Raw genomic sequence first — 20,925 nt, 5'->3', positions numbered from 1 at the left:
GCCGTCGCAAAGGAAGCAGCAGAGAACCTGCCTAAAGCCTGGGAAGGACAGGGCGGCCGAGCGGGGACACCCCAGGACAGGAGCCAGGAGGAGCACTGTGCCAGGGAGGAATCGCCCGAGAAGGACAGGCTGGATCTGGATGCAGTATCACGGCTGCCCAGAGCTGCGTGGGGCTGAGAGTACTGGAGCTTGTAACTCTGCATTGGGAACAAGGAGGGAGGCTGTAGCTAGTTAAGTGGGGAGGTGGTCGCTCTGTGTGGCTTTGCAAAAAGCGGCAGAAGAGGGCATCAGAGGGGTTTGTTGGGGGAAAGTTCACTGGCGCCGAAGACGACCAGGAGCACCCAAGACTCACCACTGGACTGGAACTTTGCTCAGGACTCCTGAACTCTGTGTGCAGACACATGGCTCAGTGTCTGCCCTTCCAAACTGTGCTACCACTGGGCCTGTGGGGCCTTGGTTTGAATGCAACCCTGTTCTACTACTCCCCCTATATTTCCCCTTGTTGTATTTCTCCTCTCATCCCTCTGTAAATACATATTTCCCTTTCTTATATCCATTGTACTTTTCCCGTGGGTGTGTGTGTGTTCACTCTGGGGGGTTTGGAACAGGTGCCCCTGGGGTGGAAGGAATTTCTCCTGCTGCATTCCTGCGCGTGTTTTCTCTTGGCCAGAGCTGCCTGCAGACAGACTCCATCTTGGCCACGAGGGCGCTAAAGTTACACACCTTTCTGTCCTTTCAGTCTGCAGTTCTTTTTACCTGCTGTTACAAGCAATACCTAAGGTTAGATAACGGTATTTCTCACTATTTTCCAGTTTTACTTTGGGCTTGTCTTCATTACAACAGTTTGAGTTAGTATACTTGAGTTACTGCGCTCCAGCTGGACACTGGAGTTACACAGAGTGAGCTGATTAGACTCATGGCGTGATTGATTAACTGCTACTGAGTTGGTGTGACTCAAGATATTGCATTCCCACTCCATTAGTAGTTGGAGCATGAGTCACTTGTGCTTCAAACCGCCCTGCCTCATGGGTCAGCTAGCTCCAGCTTTAAGCACCGCTTAATTTGAGCTAGAGATTTTTGTGTGTGGACTGAAGTGATGTTAGAGATAACACTTGAGTTATAAAACTCGAGTTTACTGGAGTTTTGGGCGTTTGACAGACTTTCATGCACAGTCAGCTTCACTCTTCTTCTGTCATTTGTGGGTCTTGCATACAACATTTTTAAAAATAGGAAAACATGGTTGTAAAACCACAATTGGACTCTGTTGCAGCTGAAACCATTTTTAACTCGTGCTTGTTTGTTTTAAAACTGATAATGTTTCAGGTTGATAGTGTCCCTTTAAAAATCCACAGGGCCACTTTATTTTCTGAATTTCATATGAGAGAGATGTATGTGTGTGCGATTCAGGTGCCTGAGGCACAGTCCTGCTCAGATGAGAGGTGTGTGTGTGTGTGTGTGTGTTGTTTTTGGTTTTATGTGAATTATTTATAATGTATTAATTTTATATGGATCTAAAATAATACATACATAGCACATTAATAAATTACATTGAAAGAAAAAAGTTAACCTAAAGTGTTACTAGTAAAAAAAAAAATGAGTGAGGAATTTTTTCAAGTATGAGTTCCTTTGAGTTTTGAATAAAGTTAATTGTTACTTTGGAGACTAAGTGCAAGAGATTGGCTGATGATTATGTTTTTGTCTGTGTCCCCATCTTCTTTTTTTATCTTCAGTGTAAATGTAGCTAGATCAGGATTAGTACTGATTGTGGATAACACATCTTGAGCTGCACTTTTGTGGGCAGAAATTTGCTTTTTAAATAACACTCACTTCCTAATTCCCAATAAAACAATAGAGATGGTACATGTACTGAGTAAATTTGTATCTCAGGTGTGATGGGTGATGCTATCTGAAGTGTCATATTGCAATTATAAAGTGGGTATGATTGAAACAATGGCCACTTGTGCATGCCATTAAGATGGACGTTTACTGTTCCCAATAGAATGGGGAATACCTCAGTAAAGGCAACTAATTGAACAGAGCACTATAAATAATAGCAGGGATAATGGATTTAGTTGGGAATTGTTCCTGCTTTGAGCAGGGGGTTGGACTAGATGACCTCCTGAGGTCCCTTCCAACCCTGATATTCTATGATTCTATGGATAGAGCTTTATTCAGCAAGGGGCTTTATTTGCCAGAGGCTAGGAACTCATTTTCCACCCTGATCATCTGAACACTACTGAGCACAAAGAGACTCTTAAAACAAGGATTGAGTACTTCCCCCACCCTCTCCCCATACGCACAACATGAGTGATCCAGAGCACAAAGTGAGTAGACTTCCAGCCTCCCAAAATATGCCATAGATGGTAAGATAAAGTATTGTTTATTATTTACTATTTATTAGAGAGCTGTTGCTGCTTAGTGTTGTACAAAGCCTTCATAAAGAGGATGTGTGTGTGGCTAGTGCTGCAATTATTGTGGGGGGGGGGGGGACAGGCACTGAGTATGGTAATTCCTCAACCCTGCCATTCTTAAGGCAGAAAGTAACAGTGCCACAGTTGCTGGAGTAACTCCTATCTTTCTCTTTCTGTCTTCTCCTTGTGTGTTTAAAAGCCAGAGAAGCAACTTGTACCTAAAGAAAACTTGCAGACATTATCTTAGAGGGTCTCATTCCATCTGACATCCCTGCAGTTTTGGTGAGGACTGCTCCTGAAATCAGTTTGTTTATAAAGCACTGTAAAGCGAATAGCACCATATTATTGCAGAGCTGTGGACTATAATTGTAGTTGTGAATGTCTTTTGGAAAATGCAGTAATGAGATATTCCAGGAATGCAGAAAAAAGAGAGGAGGTGCAGGCCCTAAGGATAGAACAACCACGAGAACAACTAGTATAAGTAGTTGGGCATCACTTCTGTAGTGACCTTTCATAATGTATAACTGAGAAAGTTTTGCCTTCAAGAAACTACGTATCTGTGTATGAGAGTCAATTTATTTGATTATATTCCTCTAAAACTTTTTTATTCATAATTGCAAAATACAGTTTTCTTTAATCCTCTCTTTTGTAAAGCTGCTTATCTACTGCTTCCTTAATTCTTTCCTTCTTAATTTTTCAGGTGGAGTTAATGGGAAAGCATTCATGTGAGAGAGAAAGAGAGAGAAATAATTTTTAGGCGAAACTAGATCTGCCACTTCAGATTTAGGAATTATTTTAGAGGTTATGAAAGATGTAAGACAGAATCCTGGACACTGAATTTCTTCTTTAGTCATATTTTATCTCACTATGTTGCCCATATTCCTAACCTGTGTTGCAGAGGTAGGAGTGAGGAAGGGAGTTCATTCAGTCCTTAACTTCTCTATTGATACAGCTTACAAAGTGCTAGTTTGAATGGATTGTGAAATCTGACCACTAGGAACTGGACTGAGACCAAACAGCCATCTGAAGGTTAAGATGTCAAGCCTCTGTCAGCTTTGAACTGGTGACCTAAATGTGTTCCAAAGTGCCTTAATGGAAACCATCTTTAAGGTAACTCGATAGCTGCATCTCAAAATGAAGCCCGTTGGTTCCAAAATAATTATTATTCAGAAACCTCTTCAAGAACAGGTTGCATTTTCAGACTGTGTAATGGTCTCCTGAAGCTGCATAAACTTCCCTTTTGCCTTTTTCATGTCTGTTGCTTGTCAAAATAAAATACCACTCTTCTCCAGCAGCAGCTTCTTATGTAGAAGTTGTCTATCGAATGGTAAAGTTCCTCAATTTCTATGTTCTAGTTCTTGACACCAGTTCTTCTAGTTTATGCTTTTACTTCCTAATTGTATTCTACAGTATAACAAGCCAAGGTACATCAAACCATCAGTCACTACTCATATTAAAGCTTTCCTGACTTAATGTGGTCACAATTTTCAGGAAAGATTAAATAAAATTCCACTTACTATCTTCCCATTTGAATATTGACAACAGTGTATGTCTGCCTTTCACGGTCTGCCTTCAGCTTTAGTTGAGAAGCTATCCAAAGAGAAACAAGGAGGGGGAAGGGAAGGAGAAACTGCCAAGAAAAGGTAGCTAAATTTATTTTAGAATTCATAAAGCATGTGATAGTCAAATCTCCACTTGCTTTATGTTCAGTCTCCAAAGCCTGAATAAAGTATCACTTTCCCCTCTCTGAGATTTCAGAATAAGATAGTGCAGAGCTCTAATGCTTGCATTCGCCTGTTATTGTTACAAAATCCATGAAAGATGAAATACCTAATGAAGGCTCCATTATAGCAATATATTCCTTTAGGACCTCAGGATTTGATTCTTATCCTTGCCATGATTGATTCTTTTTCAGCTGGTGGCCTCCCTCAGCCTCCTGGGAGCCTGAATGACAATTCTCACTCTTAAAAACTAGGTTTTCTGATAGCTGCCTCATTTCCCTTCCTGGGCCAATTAGATTTGTGAGCTTGCTCTTGCAACATGGCTTGAGAAGTGTCTTGTTTTTGTGTTTCTCACAGATATTTTCAGAGTGGCCCACAGAGTATGTGGGAACGTTTTTGGGGTGTGTGCGCAAGTCTCGTTAGGTGGTGTGCATTTTACAGTCAGGTAGATTGACTAATCGGCTGTTGTAACAGATCTTGTTGAGTACCCACTTTGTGGCCACTCAAGAGTCTGCTGTGAGGGGATCCAGATGCTCACGTTTTAAGCTTCTGGAGTCTGAATAGAGCCCAGTCTTGGCACCAGCTCAGGGTGCATAGATCCCTAATTGAGCACCCTGTCCTGAGAGTTTAGACCATGTGGCCCACTGCATAGTCCCCGAAAGCAGTGCTGAGCTCTCAGAATTCCTCTGTAGTTCAAACATACTGTCTCCCAGAACTCCATCAAAGGTATGAGCCTTCTAGGTTACTGTTAACTTTCTCATGGGGCATGTGATAAGGTATAGCACATAACCCATACAGACTTTGCACAGAATTCAAATACAGTATTGCTCTTTACTTATCACATAAGAAATACAGACCTATAAAGATATAATGAACCCTACATGCATTTCCTCAGTTTCCTCACTAATCCAGACCATTCTTTGGGCTGGGGTCAGAGTCCTTTGAGGCCATTCATTGTTCTTCTGTTGCAATGCATCATTTGTGTGCAGAAGTATGGAGCCTTCTCCCCCCCAGCTCTTCCTCTCTGACTATGGCCTATCCCCTCTTCCCCTCTCCTGCTCAAACTTCCTATGTCTCTCCTTTGAGTCTGCCCCGTGTGAATCCTTTTATATTCTCCTTCTTTTAGTCTGTATATTTGTGCTACTTGGGAAATTTCCACTCTCCAAACTCCCAGCCCCCCTGCAGATCAACTTGGCCTTCCTTCAAAGGCTGAGCTGGTTTTCCACTCCAGCAGTCTCCTTAGCATAACTATTGTGTAGTCAAAACACAATTATTAAAGTTAAGTCCTCCCCATTGTCCTCAGTGTTGTGTACCTGCTGCAGGTCCTATCTGCAATGGTGGAGACACAGACATAGAGGCTTTCCATGATACAGCAGTTTCAGAAGAACAACTTCATAATGTCAACCAGAATTCCTAAATTGTACAAACAGATCCCCCAAATCATCACAGATACTCATCTTGCGAAATCAAAATGGGTTAGTTTTTTAACTTTTCTTTTCCATTTTAATTCATGCCATGTGTTTTCACTTCAGAGTTGGAAAGAACTACTTAAGGATCCAATTCTATAGCCACTCCTCTCCCTCTTAAAGTCAGGGGGGCATATTCTCAGCTAGTGTAAATTGTCTTGGCTCCATTGAAATCTGAGTTCAGTTATATCAATAGTGCTATGACAACTTACCCAAGCTGAGGATCAGCCCCAGAGTGTGCCAGATGTAGAAGTCTCCATTTAAAAAAAAATTGATTACATTTTTGTATGTAATACTTGCATAATTTTTTCATCATGTTTAATGCTAAGGGCACTGTTCCAATTTCATAATGCTATGCTGTTGTGGAGAAATATTTTCAGACAGTAACAGTTAACTGAAACATATAATAACATCTCTAACAAGAAATAGAAATATCTAAACTTAGCACTATAATTTCTTTTAAATCAGATGTTGTTATAGTTCGGTTAATGAAAATTCCTCCGTGTCTGGAGGACTGTAATAGTTCTAGTGTGTGTATTTTGTTTTATTTTTGAATCTAGAGAGAATACAAAATCTGTTTATGATCATGTAAGTCATATGATAATATACAAAAACAGCTATTTCCAACACATGTATATACCTTATATTTGCTATATAGGGTAATAGCAATGTACAACTTATGGTGATAGACTTAAATATGCTAATGTTCCATTTGCTTTTTCATTTGACTATCCTTTAACAATGTGGTAGCTGAAGACTTATCATAAAGGAGAGGGTTTCTGTTGTGTATCGCTCCTGGTTTTGCTGGATATGGTACAGCTCTGTCTCTTCCCTTCTATAAAAAAAAATCGTTCACATTCCTTTCCCTTCTTATTGCCTGTGTAATTGAGTCTATGTCAGGAAAGATTTTCTTCCTTCAAAGGAGATATCAATCTTGTTTCTGGCAGCTTTTGAGCTTCTTTCTGTCTCTGAAACCTGTCAGACAATGGGAGTCCTTAATCTAGTGTTCTGTTGTGTTGCAAGATTCTGACTAGAAACATCTCTCAATAATGAGAGGATCTTCCTCTGTTTAAATTAAGCAATAGTTTTGAGAGCAAAATCAATGGATCTGAGTCTGTAGGGCTTGCAGGGAAGACCAAAATGAGGTGTGGCATTATTCTGCAGGTTGTCTACATGCCTCTCCAGTACTGCAAAACTTCTGATCAAATCAATTAAAAATGTTTGCTCACATCAAAATCTTCCCATAGCTTTGAATAGCCCTGTTGGGTCCTAATATTTTTTCCATGGATGATGATCTGGTTTGTGAACCTTTCACTTGTTTGTTAAGGTTATTTGTGCTGACTGTTCTTCCAACTTTGCTTCCACAGAAGTTCTGTTAGCCCTTTTATCATCAACCTTCAAGTCAGGATTTCAGAGAGCTGTCCTAGTTGCTGGTTGTTTCACCCTGAGTGAGCACATAGAGTGGTAGAGTTGCCCACTCTGTTGAGACCCTGGAAACAAATCTCTTTCCTTCCTTAGTGTTACTCATTATCAAAGGGTATTTTGTTTAATAATGCAGTGCTCAGGCCTTTGGCTGTTATTCCATACATGATTCAGTTTTGTTTTTATTTTAGCAAGAAGTTTGTATCACAAAGCATAGATTATGGCATTTCCATTAATTGCAGATGCTCAGTATCCTGCTGACCTCTCCCCACTCTTCCTTTTCCCAACCCTGTGTGTTTATTTAGAATATATATCTGCTAGGAAATTTTTCTCCAATGTATAGGTTGTTGATTAAGAGAATAGTTGATGGAAATGGATGAAGAAACAAGCAACAACATTGTTATGAAATGGCAAAAATTCTAGTTATCAAAGTACACCTGTCCTGCAATAATTATCACCTGATTAGGAGAAGGGCATGATGTAGGGGAGTGGTAATAGGATATGACCTTTAACTTACTGATTACTAGATCAATTCCAGCCTTGTTTGATAGCTACTGAAAGTCATTACTGTCTGATGGCTGTTGGATGAACTCCGCAGTTGGGAGTGGGTGGGGCAGGGAGAGCAGTGGGCTGTGATTGGCTGGATGGCCAGGGTGCCGGGCTATGATTGGCTGGGCTCTGTCCCCCTCCTCATGAGGGTGGTGAGCGTTCTCTCAGTGGGTTAAATTCAAATTGGCAGCGAGCAGTTTCCACAGATTAAAAAAAAAAAAAAAGAGGGACATCAGGGCTTGTCAAATGGCACCCGGACACACAAGCTGAAACCTGGACTGTCCAGGTGAAAACTGGATGAGTGGCAACCCTACTGGTGGGACTGTTGACTAAAGCCGGGTCTACATTTAAAAGTTTTACAGGCTAGGGGTCTGATTGTTTACTGAAATAGTTAAACTGGTAAAAGCCCTAGTGTGGATGCAGTTAAGTCAGCTAAATAAAGGTGCTTTATACCAGTATAGTTAAAGTAGCAAAACTTTCTAGTGTAAAGAAGGCCTTACAATACTGCTGTCACCATGTCTTTCTGTGTATAAACAGAGTATTGCAGCCTCCAAGATGGGCAATCCAATTCCTTTTACAAGCAATAAATGTCACCCAAAAATTTTAAATGAAAATTCTCACCCAAGCATTTGCCGGCCTTTTAACATGCATGAAGCTGACTAAATCATGTAGAAATTTAGGTTATGGAATAATAGCAGCAAAATGTGTTGTATATAAATTATAGCACATACAAGCCTGTCTGATTGTGCCTTTAGACAGCAAGCTTTTTGAGGTTGGCAATCGTTCTGGTTGATATGAATTTACTTTTTGGAATGGTGAAGGATTCTGTACATCTGCCTTGTATTGTACAGATGGCAATTGAATGATAAATTCCCCTATCTTTGAGAAGCTGTAACTTGGCCACTACTCTTCATGCTTTTTAGCCTTCCATATTGTACTTGGGAACGGGCCTCTGGTCCTTGGATTTTTAAAAATTTAAATAATTGTCTAGTCTCTCTAGTACATTCCTAAACCTAAAGCTTGGATCTGAACTACTTGATAATGTATCTTTAAGATAGGGAGTTCTGTTGCCCAAATAGCCTAAGGCAGTGGTTCCCAAACTGGGGTTCATGAACCCCTGGGGGTTCGCAGAACATTACAGGGGGTTCACCAGAAAAAATTCACTAATGGCAGCCAGAGGACCCCAGGCATTGGAGGCAGCAGGTGGGACCCGGTTGCAGGGAAGACAGCCCGAGCCCCAGGGAGAGCGGGGCCGGGCAGTTTGGGCTGGCAGCCCGAGCCCTGCCCCTGTCAGTGGGGGAGCCGGCAGCCCAAACCCCAGCGCTCCACGCGGGGCTGGCAGCCCAAGCCCCAGGACGAGCTGGGCCAGGCAGTTGGGGCCAGCAGCCCGAGCCCCGGCGGTCAGTGGGACCTGCAGCCCGAGCTCAGTGGACCGGGGCGGTCAACGGGGTCCAGCAGCAGGAGCCCCACGAAGTGCAGAGCCGGCAGCCCAGACCCTGGCGCGGGGCCAGTAGCCTGAGCCTGTGGTGGACAGGGCGGCAGCTGAGACCCCAGTAGCGCAGGTGGCAGCTCAGACCCCTGTCCTTGTCAGACAGGGGAAGTTGGCATCGAGGGCAGAGTGAACAGGGGCCACGCTGTACGTGGGGGATGGTCCAAGCTAATTTGTCCCTCGCAGGGCACCCTTGTGGCAGAAGTAAAGCTGTTTGTGATCAAAACCAGCCAGAAGCACGTTGTAGCCAGTGTAGCAGTGTTAAGGTGCCTCAGTAATTGTCATTTTCTCTGGAGTGCTGTTTTGCTTCAGTGAGACTTGAGTGAATCTTCTCATTTTCCAGTTTGTTGGTTGTTAGCAGTCTGTGTTACCAGACCTGAGACTTTATCTTTCTCCAGTGGTTCCGGACTTCCAAGAGCTATGCAGAGCAAAGCAAGCGCATCCATCACACTGAGGAAATTTAAACGTAAATCCCTGGAAATATTCATTTTTAGGAGGAGGTTCACGAGATTTCACAATTTCGTGAAAGGGGTTCGCGGACTGTTAAAGTTTGGGAACCACTAGCCTAAGGTTTACCCCGTGGCTTGTTTACTAGCCTTTCACCTCTGGAAACTTGAGTTAAAATCACAAGTAAGACTAAGATTCTCTCTCTTTGGGGTGGGAGAATTGTTTTTAAATTGTTGCCTAGATTACAATCATAATTCATACAGATGCTTTATGTATGCAGTAACTTGTCACTTGATCTGTTGCGACTTTCAAAGCATGTTAAAAAAAAAAAATCCAATAGATCTATTATTGAATTACCTCTCGTTTGGTTTATAGTCAATGTTTTAGCCGCATGAAATGACTACAAAACCAGTTACCAAATTTCAGAAGAAAGATCTATGTTTTTTAATTATGCTGATATTGTGTACTGTCTCACGCTTTCAGTTATGATATACTAGGATAATGGGTGAGAAGAAATGCAGTACACAGTAAGAGTCAGTCTAGATTTTCTGTGATATAATAATAGCAAAATCTTTAGATGCACAAGTACTACACTGGTGGGTACAACATAAGACGCTGCAAATGGAAAAGTAAATAGAAACGATTCATTCTTAACCTCCAGTCCATTTGTCCAAATATATACTTTTTAAAATTTTCAATATCCTACATATTCCTCTGGGGGTGTATGGCGTGGGGGTGTGTGTATATATATTAAAAAAACTCAAAATATATAAACTCAAAGATATTTTTACGTTAAAGTCACATATTGGTCAGGTTTATATTGTCAAGTATATTAACACCGGAACATGCTGCTTGTCCCATAGGGGAATGAGAAATGTATTGCACTGGATATAGGAGCATCAGAACTATTTGATTTAATACTGGCCTATTGCTTACTATTTTAATGATCTTTCTACTGCTAACCAACAGGGATTTCTGCTTACCACAGAGCTATTGAGACCTGCTGTGGGTGAGGTGCATGTGCTTGCTTAACCATATCTCCAAAAGGATACTATTTTGTAGATGGCATTCAAAGAAATACCATCATTTAAAAGCATTGTTTCCAGGAATGATTGGAATGATTTTGTAAGTGGGAAGAATGCTCCAGAGTATCATCCATTTCTGTTCTTTATCTCCTTTCCTTCCCTCAAAGGGTTCCACACTGGGCCACAAATCCTGTGGCAAATGGAGGGTTGGATGAGTCCTCACTGAGCCAACCTTTACTTCTTCTGGTTCATGCTGGGCTTTTCCAGTGTTTGACAATTTTGATGGTGTTTCCTGTAGCCCAAGTACAGTAGCATGTTTTAGAGGCAGTACTTCCAAAAAGAATGGAAAAACATGGTGGTTGCTTTTACGTGCTGGTGGATGGGCTGTGTAATTGGAAGGAGATGTACAAGGACTGAGTTGTGCCTTTCTCCCCCATTTCTCATCCTTTCTGTATGTGTCTTAGTGTAACAACATATCTATGGGGAAACTAATTTGTATTGCATAATTAAAACTAACTTTCACAACATGTATTGGCATTGAATCGGGCAATACTATTACATCATGACTATCTACCATGCAGTATTTGTCACCGCAGCCAAAAGCATTAAATCCTCTGAGAATGCATTTTTGTATAATTTGTAAGTTATAATGCACAGCTAAGTGGAAAAAATGTCTGATTACTTATTAGTTGACTCTGATCAGGTCTCTCCAAATGTGACAGTTACCAGAATATCTAACCTGAAATCTGTTAGTTTGATATGTAATATTTCCTGTATTTGTGGTGGTCTTATACTTGCATGCACTTCAACTCAGGGTAAGTCTACACTGCAATCAGGAGGTTTGAGTGTAGTTCCTGTAGGCATACTTGAGCTAGCTAGAGATCAAAGCTGGTTTGAGAAACAATAGCATTGTAGCTATGGCAGCAGGGGCAGCGGGACGGCTAGCCTCCTGTGTACAGCCCTGCCCAGGACCATGGGTACATATTCAAGTGGCTAGCCATGCTACCACCCATGTTGCTGTGGCTACATTTTGAGCTAAATCAAAGTCGCCTTGGGTATGACACACGAGCTGCGCTCACACCTCCTGATTGTTGTGTAGACATACCCTCAGTGTTAGTCCCACAAGAAATTTTCAAAAAGGATAGTGCCACATGTTTTGAGTGTTACTAATTTTTCACAGAGTTGTTGTATACTACTGGATTATCTTTTTTTCACCTCTCAGAAACTTTAACTTCTTAATTCACACTGCATAAGAATAGCGAGTTACATGTGGACTACTTTGGAACTAATTTTGTTTGAGCTTATGTACAGTGCCAGACTGACAACGCTTCAGTTCTCTACTCATGGAATAAGTATAGCACAGGCAGCAGCAATGTAAGTTTCTCCAACTAGTCCTGCCATTGTGCATGTCCTGACCTGGAAGAGCCTCTTCCAGGAGTGAGAGGATAGTTCGGTCTCCATGTCTAGTCCTTGGCCTCTCTACTAAGGCTGCCAACAGGGAGCCCAGTTACCAGTATTTATTAGACACACTGAAGCTGCCAAAATACTTCCAGTACTACTTCAGGGCTGATTGATAATATTATGACCTTCTTCTTTTAATAATAATGCTTGATGCAGGGAAGGCCCTCACTCAGCTCAAGGTTTTCTGGCTTGTTCTGCATTTATATTATTTTTTTCTTTTTACAGTTCCATAGGAGAATTTATAAAGGAATCCCACTGCAGCTGAGAGGTGAAATCTGGTGTTTACTACTTGATGTCCCTAAAATGAAAGAAGAAATGAAAGACTTTTATAATGTGAGTTTGCACTTTTCCCCTTAGAATTACCAATCACAAACACTTAGATCCTGGGAAATATTGAGCTTTTATTTTATGCAATGTATCAAAAGGAGTAGAAATTGTATTTAACTGTATTTTCAACTCTGTAGCCAAAGAGAAACCCATGCGGGCTCAGCATTTGACCCAATTATTTTGGGGTTTGTAATTTATGTAATTCTTCTGATTCCTTCCCCCATCAATAAAATAATTAAAGTGCAGTTCTACTCAGAGAAATGACTATAAAAGTAGCATCATTTACTCAGCAGAATCTTTTCCCAGATTCTCTTCCCCGCCTCCTCCCCCCAAAATGCCCTATCTGTTTAATTCAGTGAAAAAAGTAATTTTAGGAGGGGAGCTTTGTGTGTGGGTTTTTTCCCCTTTTGTTTTTTATTCTTATTCCAGAATGACTCCTTATTCTGAATTAGCTTAATCCACTTTGGAAATGTATTAAGTTAATTTGAAATAAGAACATCCAAACAATAAGGAATATAGTTCATCCACTTCAAATTCACCCCCTGCTTTATTCTGGATTCATTTTCATGTACGGACAAGCCCTAAAAAAACCCTGAAGCCCTGTAAGTTTGATTTCTGCTTTGCAGAAGGAGGCAGCAATAGGTGAAAGACCATACTAATCACTAGCCAGAAAGTAAGCTTGAAGCACTATATCTCATGATCCTGCCCTCATCTGGTGAAACTTTGGCAGTGGTTCCCACTGTTCTCTTGGAGCTGGAGGCAGATTTCTTTAAAAAGAAAGTATGGTGGTAAATAAAAATGTTCAGTAAGTTTTAAAAATAAAACAATTACTGGGTTGTTTGACTCCAGAGGAATTTCATGTATTTGAATGATTGGTCAGAGGGAAAACATTAAAATCAAGCTTTGAGAATAACCAAGATGAATTAATTTAATGTTTGTAAAGCACTTTGAAGATGTAAAGTACTCCGCAAATGCTTATTAAAACAGAACCTTGTTAGTTTGCAGTAATTACTGGGGAGGATATTGCAATTTACTGAATTTTGAGAACTTAAGAGAACAAGCACAATAAAAATAAACAAAGCTAGGTATCATGAAATGTGCTTTATTGATTTATTTTGGCATCTGTATTTTAGTTTATTATAATATTTCATAATGTCCTAGCCAATGTTCTAATGGAGGAAAGCACATTTCTGTAGGGTTTTTTTTGGTAAATGTATTTTAAGTCTTTGGCTTTTGAGACCCATTTCAGCTATCTGTTGCTAAATCTTTGCTGAGAAATGGAGGTAGTAATTTTGGGTAAGTGAGGTTCTGCTGAATTCACACAAGAATGAATATGCCTTTTATAAATCTAAAAGAATTTACAAGTTAGTCACAGAAATTTGTGATGGGGGAACTTTCTACATAGAAAGTATGCCTAGACACAAGAATAACTTTTTGGTACACTGTCATATTAATACTGTACAGGTTCAATTAGTGTGGTGTATCAGGCATTTGGAGGACAAAGATGAAAATATTAAGGAAAATGCCAAACAAGAAGGAGACCTATTCTGTGACGAATACATATAAGTTATAGGAGAAGATCCTTTTTCTAGTGTGGAAGTGAGGATATATTTGGAGTTCTTTGGTTATGATTGTCAGTCTAACCCCCAAAAGGGGATAGACACAGAAGCACTGTCTATCTACCTCCCATCCTACAATATATCTTAAATTTAAAATTGTATTGGGAACTTGTAAAGTGATTATACAATTCAACCCAAACAACATACTGAGAAGTGAAATACAAAAACAAACAGAGAAAGAAACCCAATCTCTAACTTAGATATTGCCAAAGTGCCAGACCTGTAAGTAAAACAATGAAACCTGTAAGCTAATGCTGTCATAGCAGTCTTCATTTATCCTTTTCTGCCTTGGTAGGATTTTATTAAGGCTTCTCATAGTAATCATGAAAAAAGTCATAATCCAATTTGGAAAGGTGCCAGCTATGTGCAAAGTTGGGAAACTAAAAACTATACTCCTGAGGGAATTCTGTACCAAACATTTAAAAATTCTGTGCCAAAAAAATAAAAATTCTGCAAATTTTATTTGTCAATAAATAATTGTGGACACTTCAGCATGGCAGTGGGGAGCACAAGCCACTGGCTGCATGGAGTTGGGAGATCACTCTGCAGCCACCCCCCAGGACAAGGACTCGGTGGTGAGGCTGCACCCGACCCTGACACAGTGCCAGGGCTGGACCTGCTTCAGAAACACCCCGGGGGGAGCACAACCACCACTAGGATCCAGGAGGCAGCGTTTGAGCACCAACTTCCTTCAGCCGGGCAGCTCTGCGCTGACAGAAATGGGGGAAAGGTGGCAATGGCATGTGACCCTGCATGCTCGCCCATGTTTTGCCTCTGTTGGGGGGACAATGCCCCCCCCCATTACGCCCATGTGTGTCCCCACCCCCAACTCCTGCGTGGCTTTTCTTTGTTTCCCCGTCATTTTCTATAATAAGCATTGTAAGTTCACAGATTACAAATGTTTTTGTCCACTAATAAATTCTGTGGCTTTAAGCAGTTTCTCTTCCTATTTTAGATGTCAGCAGAGTTTTGCCTAATTTCTTTTCTTTATTGCCATTTTTCCTAGAAATTAAAACATCGAGCACGAGGGTCTTCACCAGATATCAGGCAAATCGATCTTGATGTAAATCGAACATATAGGGATCATATCATGTTTAGAGACAGATATGGTGTTAAGTAAGTGAATAAAAATGTATTTAATTCAGTCATTCCTGGTTTGTCTTTCAGATAGATTTGACCTACCCAAGACTCCTTTTACTACCCAAGAAGTATGACAGAGCTTTGAATGTAAAAGTTTCAGATTTCAGAAAGTACCACATATAGCTTAAAGGAATGTAGTCTCTGAATAGTTCAAAATCAGCTTGTTTAATCTCCAACCTGCTAGCTTTACCCTTTAATGTATTAAAGCTATGGCCACTGGAAATCTAAAGGAAAAAGTCTAAATTCTTATCCCCCAGATGCTGTAGGCATTTTTACAAATTCTGAGAAAATTTGTTGCTATTTAAAACAAATTCAAAGCACAAGAAAAGACTAAATTCTTTAATAAATTATGTATACCTTTATAGAGTAATGTTGTTAAAAAAGATGTTTTTCTTACTTCTCTGATAACTTTAATCTCTCCTCCCCGCTAGCCTTTTAGCCTTCTCCTAGATTTTCTGTATTTTCCCTCTTTCAGAGTGTAGTTTTGAGAACCAAATAAAGCAACTTTTTAGCTATGAACATGTAATATATTTATATAATTAAACCTTGCCACCTTAATACTTTCAGACTTTTTTTGCAATATTTTGTTTTACAGTTGTTGGAAAGAATAAAGAATATTAGTTAACTATTTCACAATTTAAACATCTTTAACATAAACATACCAAATGACAGCATTGTTCTTAGGCTTCAGGGTCAACACCCCCATTGAGATGAATGAGGCCTCGTCTACACTGGGGGGGGGGGGGGGGGATCGATCTAAGATACGCAACTTCAGCTACAAGGATAGCGTAGCTGAAGTCGACGTATCTTAGATCGACTTAGAATTACTTACTTGGCGTCCTCGCGGTGCGGGATCGACGGCCGCGGCTCCCCCGTCGACTTTGCTTCCGCCTCTCGCTGAGCTGGAGCTCAGCAGTCGACGGGAGAGCGATCGGGGATCGATTTATCGCGTCTACACTACACGTGATAAATCGATCCCCGATAGATCGATCGCTACCTGCCGAGCCGGCAGGTAGTGTAGACGTACCCTTAGACACATCTCACTCCTCTTCAAATGTATCATTTCATTCTTTTTCAGTAGCTTCTGGAAGACCTCACTGCATTTGTTCACTTTCCAAAGGTTATATTCACAATTATAAGTGCGATAAACTAAAATGTGTTATTTTGTTTACTACTTTGTTGTTCATATTATTGTAGAACGTTGCGTAGGATACTTCACAGAAAAGTAAAAAATACCCCAAGGTTTGTGTCCTTGAGAACAGAGAGTCTAAACGAAATCCTTAAATTCTGTAGAAATCTAGAAATAAACATTTTGGGTAGCGACCCTAAATCCGTGGTAGATCGTGGAATTTCCACATTGTGTATTTCCAGTGCCACTTCTAATGGCATTTGGTGAAAGTGCAGTAACCATATCCTGCACTAAAGTAATGGAGTCCAGTTATTTTTTTCCCCTGAAAGTAAATTGCTTATCCTTTCAACAGTTTGTATTCTTCTGAATGATTTTGTGTTCATCCTATTTTAGGCCTTTAGTGGGAACATTAGGGTAAATAGTATTAAAATGTTACTAGTTAAAGCTAGTTAATGTTAGACAATAATAGTAATATTGTGCCCTTTACAGTTAGTTTTCGTTTGGCTACTTCCTTCCATCTGATTTGTGCAGAGTCCCTGTGAAGTTTGACACCTCATAATTAGGGCCCAACCAAATTCAGGGTCCATTTTGGTCAATTTCACAGCCAGAGGGTTTTAAAGTTAGTCAATTTCATGTTTTCAGGTGCTTACATTGAAATTTCGCAGTGTTGTAACCGTGGGGGTCCCGACCCAAAGGGGAATCGTGGGGGGGTTGCAAGGCTGTTGTAGGGGGGTTGCTGGATTGCCACACTCACTTCTATGCTGCCTTCAGAGTTGGATTCCAAAGGCAGCAGCTGTGGAGCTTCCTGCAGCCAGAGGAGGTTCGTGGAGGTGGGTCTGATCTCCCCCGTGCTGCTGGAGCACCCCAGTTGGGGGCTCCTAGCTACTGGTCCCAGCCAGGCTGGGGAGGGGCAGGACTTCCTCTTCCCCTACACAGCCGCTCTTGGGGGAGATCAGTCCCACTTCCAGGTACCTCCCCTGGCTGTAAGAAGCTCTGCAGCTGTACTCTCCAAAGGCAGCGCAGAAGTCAGGGTGGCTTCTTCCCCTGCATGGCCACTCTGAGAGTTTGGTCCAAGTCCAGGTTCTAAAATCTGTGGAAAAAGATAAGCAGAATTGCTCAAACATGATGATGACCGGCTCTTAGTTTGTCCTGCTAAAAATAATTTAAAGCAATGTAGCTTCAATATAAATAGTTTAAAAAGCAAGTTCAATATTTCATTGTTAAAACAACAGCAATGAAAACTGTCAGAATATTTTGCTTAAGTATATACCTAAAGATTAACAAAAAGAAATTAGTGAAGGAAGCTTGTTTGTGTAGAAGGGAAATAATGTGTGTGTGCATGCATGTGCACACATACTATTAAAGAAGAATAATTTTATGTCTGATCAAAGATGTTTTTGCTCAGTTAAATCCTATAGCATTTACCCCAGGAGAAGTTAAACCAAGATTTTCTAATCTAATGTAGTCTTAATTTAATTTTCATGTGTCTGACATATGAAAGTGTAGTGTTTCATACATACATTGACATTAAACCTTGAGAGAAAGCTGAATGCGCTTTTTTGTTTTAAAATTCTTAAACTGAATTAATGAAGTGTGATGCAGTTTTTTAAAATGCAGAACACAATCTGTTTATGAAGCCCACGTTTAGATATGAATGGAGCCTTTTACTCACCTCTTTGTTTATCTGCCAGTGCAGATTGTCTTTAAAATGTCCCCCATTTTCCTTGTGAAGTGGGTCTGTGTTGGATGAATAAGAAGAAATATGTGGTTAAATGCAAATTTTCTTCAAATGAAAATAAACATGCTTTAATCACCCAATGCAATCAAAGACCAAATAAAGTGAAAGACAGAAATTGTCCTTTGAAAGAAATAAGACTCAAGTTTAATGTCTAGTACCATAATAATTCATCATCATTCAATAGTTAAAGGAAGGTAGAAACTGAAGTCCAACTTCCATTCTTTTGCCCATATTGTTTCTGTGGCAATCATAAAACTTTGGAATCAAAGTGCATGAGTTTAGGGCTTAAAAAACAAAAAAAACAACACACCCCACAATACACACACACACACATTCCTGACCTCTGTACAGTGTTAACAGCACACCCACACATGTTTATAAATAAGTGGTATCTACTCACATAATCATGCAGTGAGCATGTTCAGAGGAAACACTGTTAATTGATCTAGGGGAAGTGCTCGCCAAGGTTAACAGATTATTCCCTCCCATCTCCATTAACGGGAAACATAACATTTTTGTTTGACAGTCAGCAGAAGAGTAAAAAGACATTTACAAGTTTTGGTTCAGGAAAGTCATTTAGGCCTAAATTTTCAAATTGATCTCTAGTTTTGGGTGCCTCAATTTTTGAGTGCCCAGCTTAAGACACTTTGGGCCTGTTTTGTTTCGGAACAGCTGAACCTCCGTAGCTCCCGCTGAAATGAATAAAAGCTGCTGGTGCTCAGCAGTTCTAAGAATCAGATCCAAGGAGTCTCATATCTGGCACGCAGGGTTGCCAATTTTGGTTGGACGTATTTCTGAAGGTTTGATCGCATGACCATCTTTAATGAAAGATTAATTTTTAATTCCTGGATACTCCAGGGCAATCCTGGAGGGTTGGCAACCCTACTGACATGCAAAACTAGTGGATGCTTTGAAAATGTAACTCTTACCCAGTTTATGCCTCGGTTTCCCCAGCTGTAAAATTGATGTGTTTCCCCACTTATCTCCTAGAGGTGTTACATTATTAGTTAGTTATTATTTAAGTACTTTGAACATGATAAATTCATGGTGGTTAAGTCCATTAATGGCTATTAGCCAGGATGGGTAAGGAATGGTGTCCCTAGCCTCTGTTTGTCAGAGGGTGGAGATGGATGGCAGGAGAGAGATCACTTGATCATTACCTGTTAGGTTCAGTCCCTCTGGGACACTTGGCATTGGTCACTGTTGGTAGACAGGATACTGGGCTGGATGGACCTTTGATCTGATCCAGTATGGCCATTCTTATGTTCTTATGACCCAGTATGGCCATTCTTATGTTCTTATGTAAACCATTATAAGTAGTAAGTATTGTTTGATTATATTACATCTGTTTTGATTATGAAGTATATTTCTCTGTTTTTGAAATTAGACAAATTGGAGAAACAGATATTCAGAAAGTAGATTCAGTAGCTTTCTGTTTTTTATTAAAAACAATATTAAATATTTTCATTTACATACTGTTTTGTTTCTCCAGGCAACAATCCTTATTCCATGTTTTAGCTGCATATTCAATATATAATACGGTAAGTCATGTTTCATGTACACTTGAGATCAAATATGGGTCTTTTAAACAATGTTGCAAAAGTTACTGAAAATACTTCTCAACTTACATAAAGATCTGAACTGTTGCCAGCTCAATCTGGCTGTTGTAGGGTTGAGAGCTTGAGTTCAAATACTGTTGAAGCGGTGGCCAGCACGTCCCTGCAGCCCCTTCGCCTGCAGGCGCCACTTCCCACAGCTCCCATTGGCCGGGAACAGAGAACCGGGAGCTGCGACGGGCAGTGCTTCCAGACGGTCAACATCAGCAAAATGTCTCACAGCCTCCAATCAGATTATCCTGATGGGCCGCAGGTTGCCCACCACTGCTGTATGCCATTGTAAACAGTCTCATCATACCATTGCCTCCATAAATTTACCAAACTCAGTCTCAAAGCCAGTTAGGTGTTTTGGCCCCACTACTTCCCTGGGAAGGCTGTTCCAGAACTTCACTCCTCGGATGTTTAGAAACATTCATCTAATTTCAAGCCTAAATATATTGATGGCCAGTTTATTTTGTCAACATTGGCGCTTAACTAAGAACTCCTCTCCCTCCCTTGTATTTGATCCCACTGACATTTACAGAGAGCAATCATATCTCCTCCCCTCAGCCTTTTGTTAGGCTAAACAAGCCAAGCTCTTTGAGTCTTCTCTCGTAAGGTAAGTTTTCCATTCTTGTCCTGAATGGCAGTGCTTTCCCGAACTGGGGTTTTTAGATCTCGTGTTATGTGCCAGAAACGTTCCTGGTTTGTAGCATTTAATTCTGAGTTGTCTATTAAAAACGTAAGTAATGTAAATGTTGTCAGATGTCCACTTCTGTGCTTACTCATTTATGCCCCCATCCTGCAAACATTTTTATAGTTGTGTTTAACTTTACACAGCTAATATTACTGTTTTTAATTCTAAAATTATGTTTTCTGTCATTTAATAGGTGCCCTAGATTTTTGATTGTACGGTGTTTAGGGTTACAATTAGGATTAAAACTCTGATAGGGACTTTCTTTTCCACAGCACATTGTTTGGATTAACTAATAATAATTTATATTACATGAAAGATGCTGTTTAAAATCAATGGATATTATATAGACATTGGTAGTGTTTAAACAAGTAGAAAAATTAGTATTTAGGCTTGTTGTTGCATTTTTTCTCTTTTATTATATATCAGTTGTTTCACACTTCTTAGCTAGTTTCCTTTTTATCTTTCAGCATTAAAGCAAATTAAAAGGCTTCCTTGGCCAAAGTTTTTGCGACGAAACCATCTGTCTAAAAGACTTTCTCAATAATTATCTCTTTCTCATCAAATATACAATTAGCAGCTGGTTTTGTAAAGTCAGTAATAATCCTTACTTAAGCAGTCTGATATTTCTTATTGCTGGTTCCCACCATAGGAGTTAATATATTAGTTCAGTAGCCTTGTAGGGTTTCCTG

The 20,925-nt window shown here is 40.3% G+C and overlaps 1 protein-coding gene across 1 annotated transcript in view; it reads left to right on the top strand.

Annotated features, from left to right (window-relative positions):
- Nucleotides 1-20,925, top strand: part of USP6NL (USP6 N-terminal like) — a 179,493-nt gene that overhangs the window by 117,506 nt on the left and 41,062 nt on the right. The window contains exons 6-8 of the mRNA XM_065417211.1: nt 12,217-12,324; nt 14,944-15,053; nt 19,437-19,485. Coding sequence (XP_065273283.1) covers nt 12,217-12,324; nt 14,944-15,053; nt 19,437-19,485 — 267 coding nt within the window. The remainder of the gene's footprint in view (nt 1-12,216; nt 12,325-14,943; nt 15,054-19,436; nt 19,486-20,925) is intronic.

Source organism: Emys orbicularis, chromosome 1 (assembly GCF_028017835.1).
Source record: "Emys orbicularis isolate rEmyOrb1 chromosome 1, rEmyOrb1.hap1, whole genome shotgun sequence".
Lineage (NCBI taxonomy): Eukaryota > Metazoa > Chordata > Testudines > Emydidae > Emys > Emys orbicularis.
The sequence above is the reverse complement of the archived record's forward strand: the minus strand, read 5'-3'. Positions and strand labels throughout refer to the sequence as shown.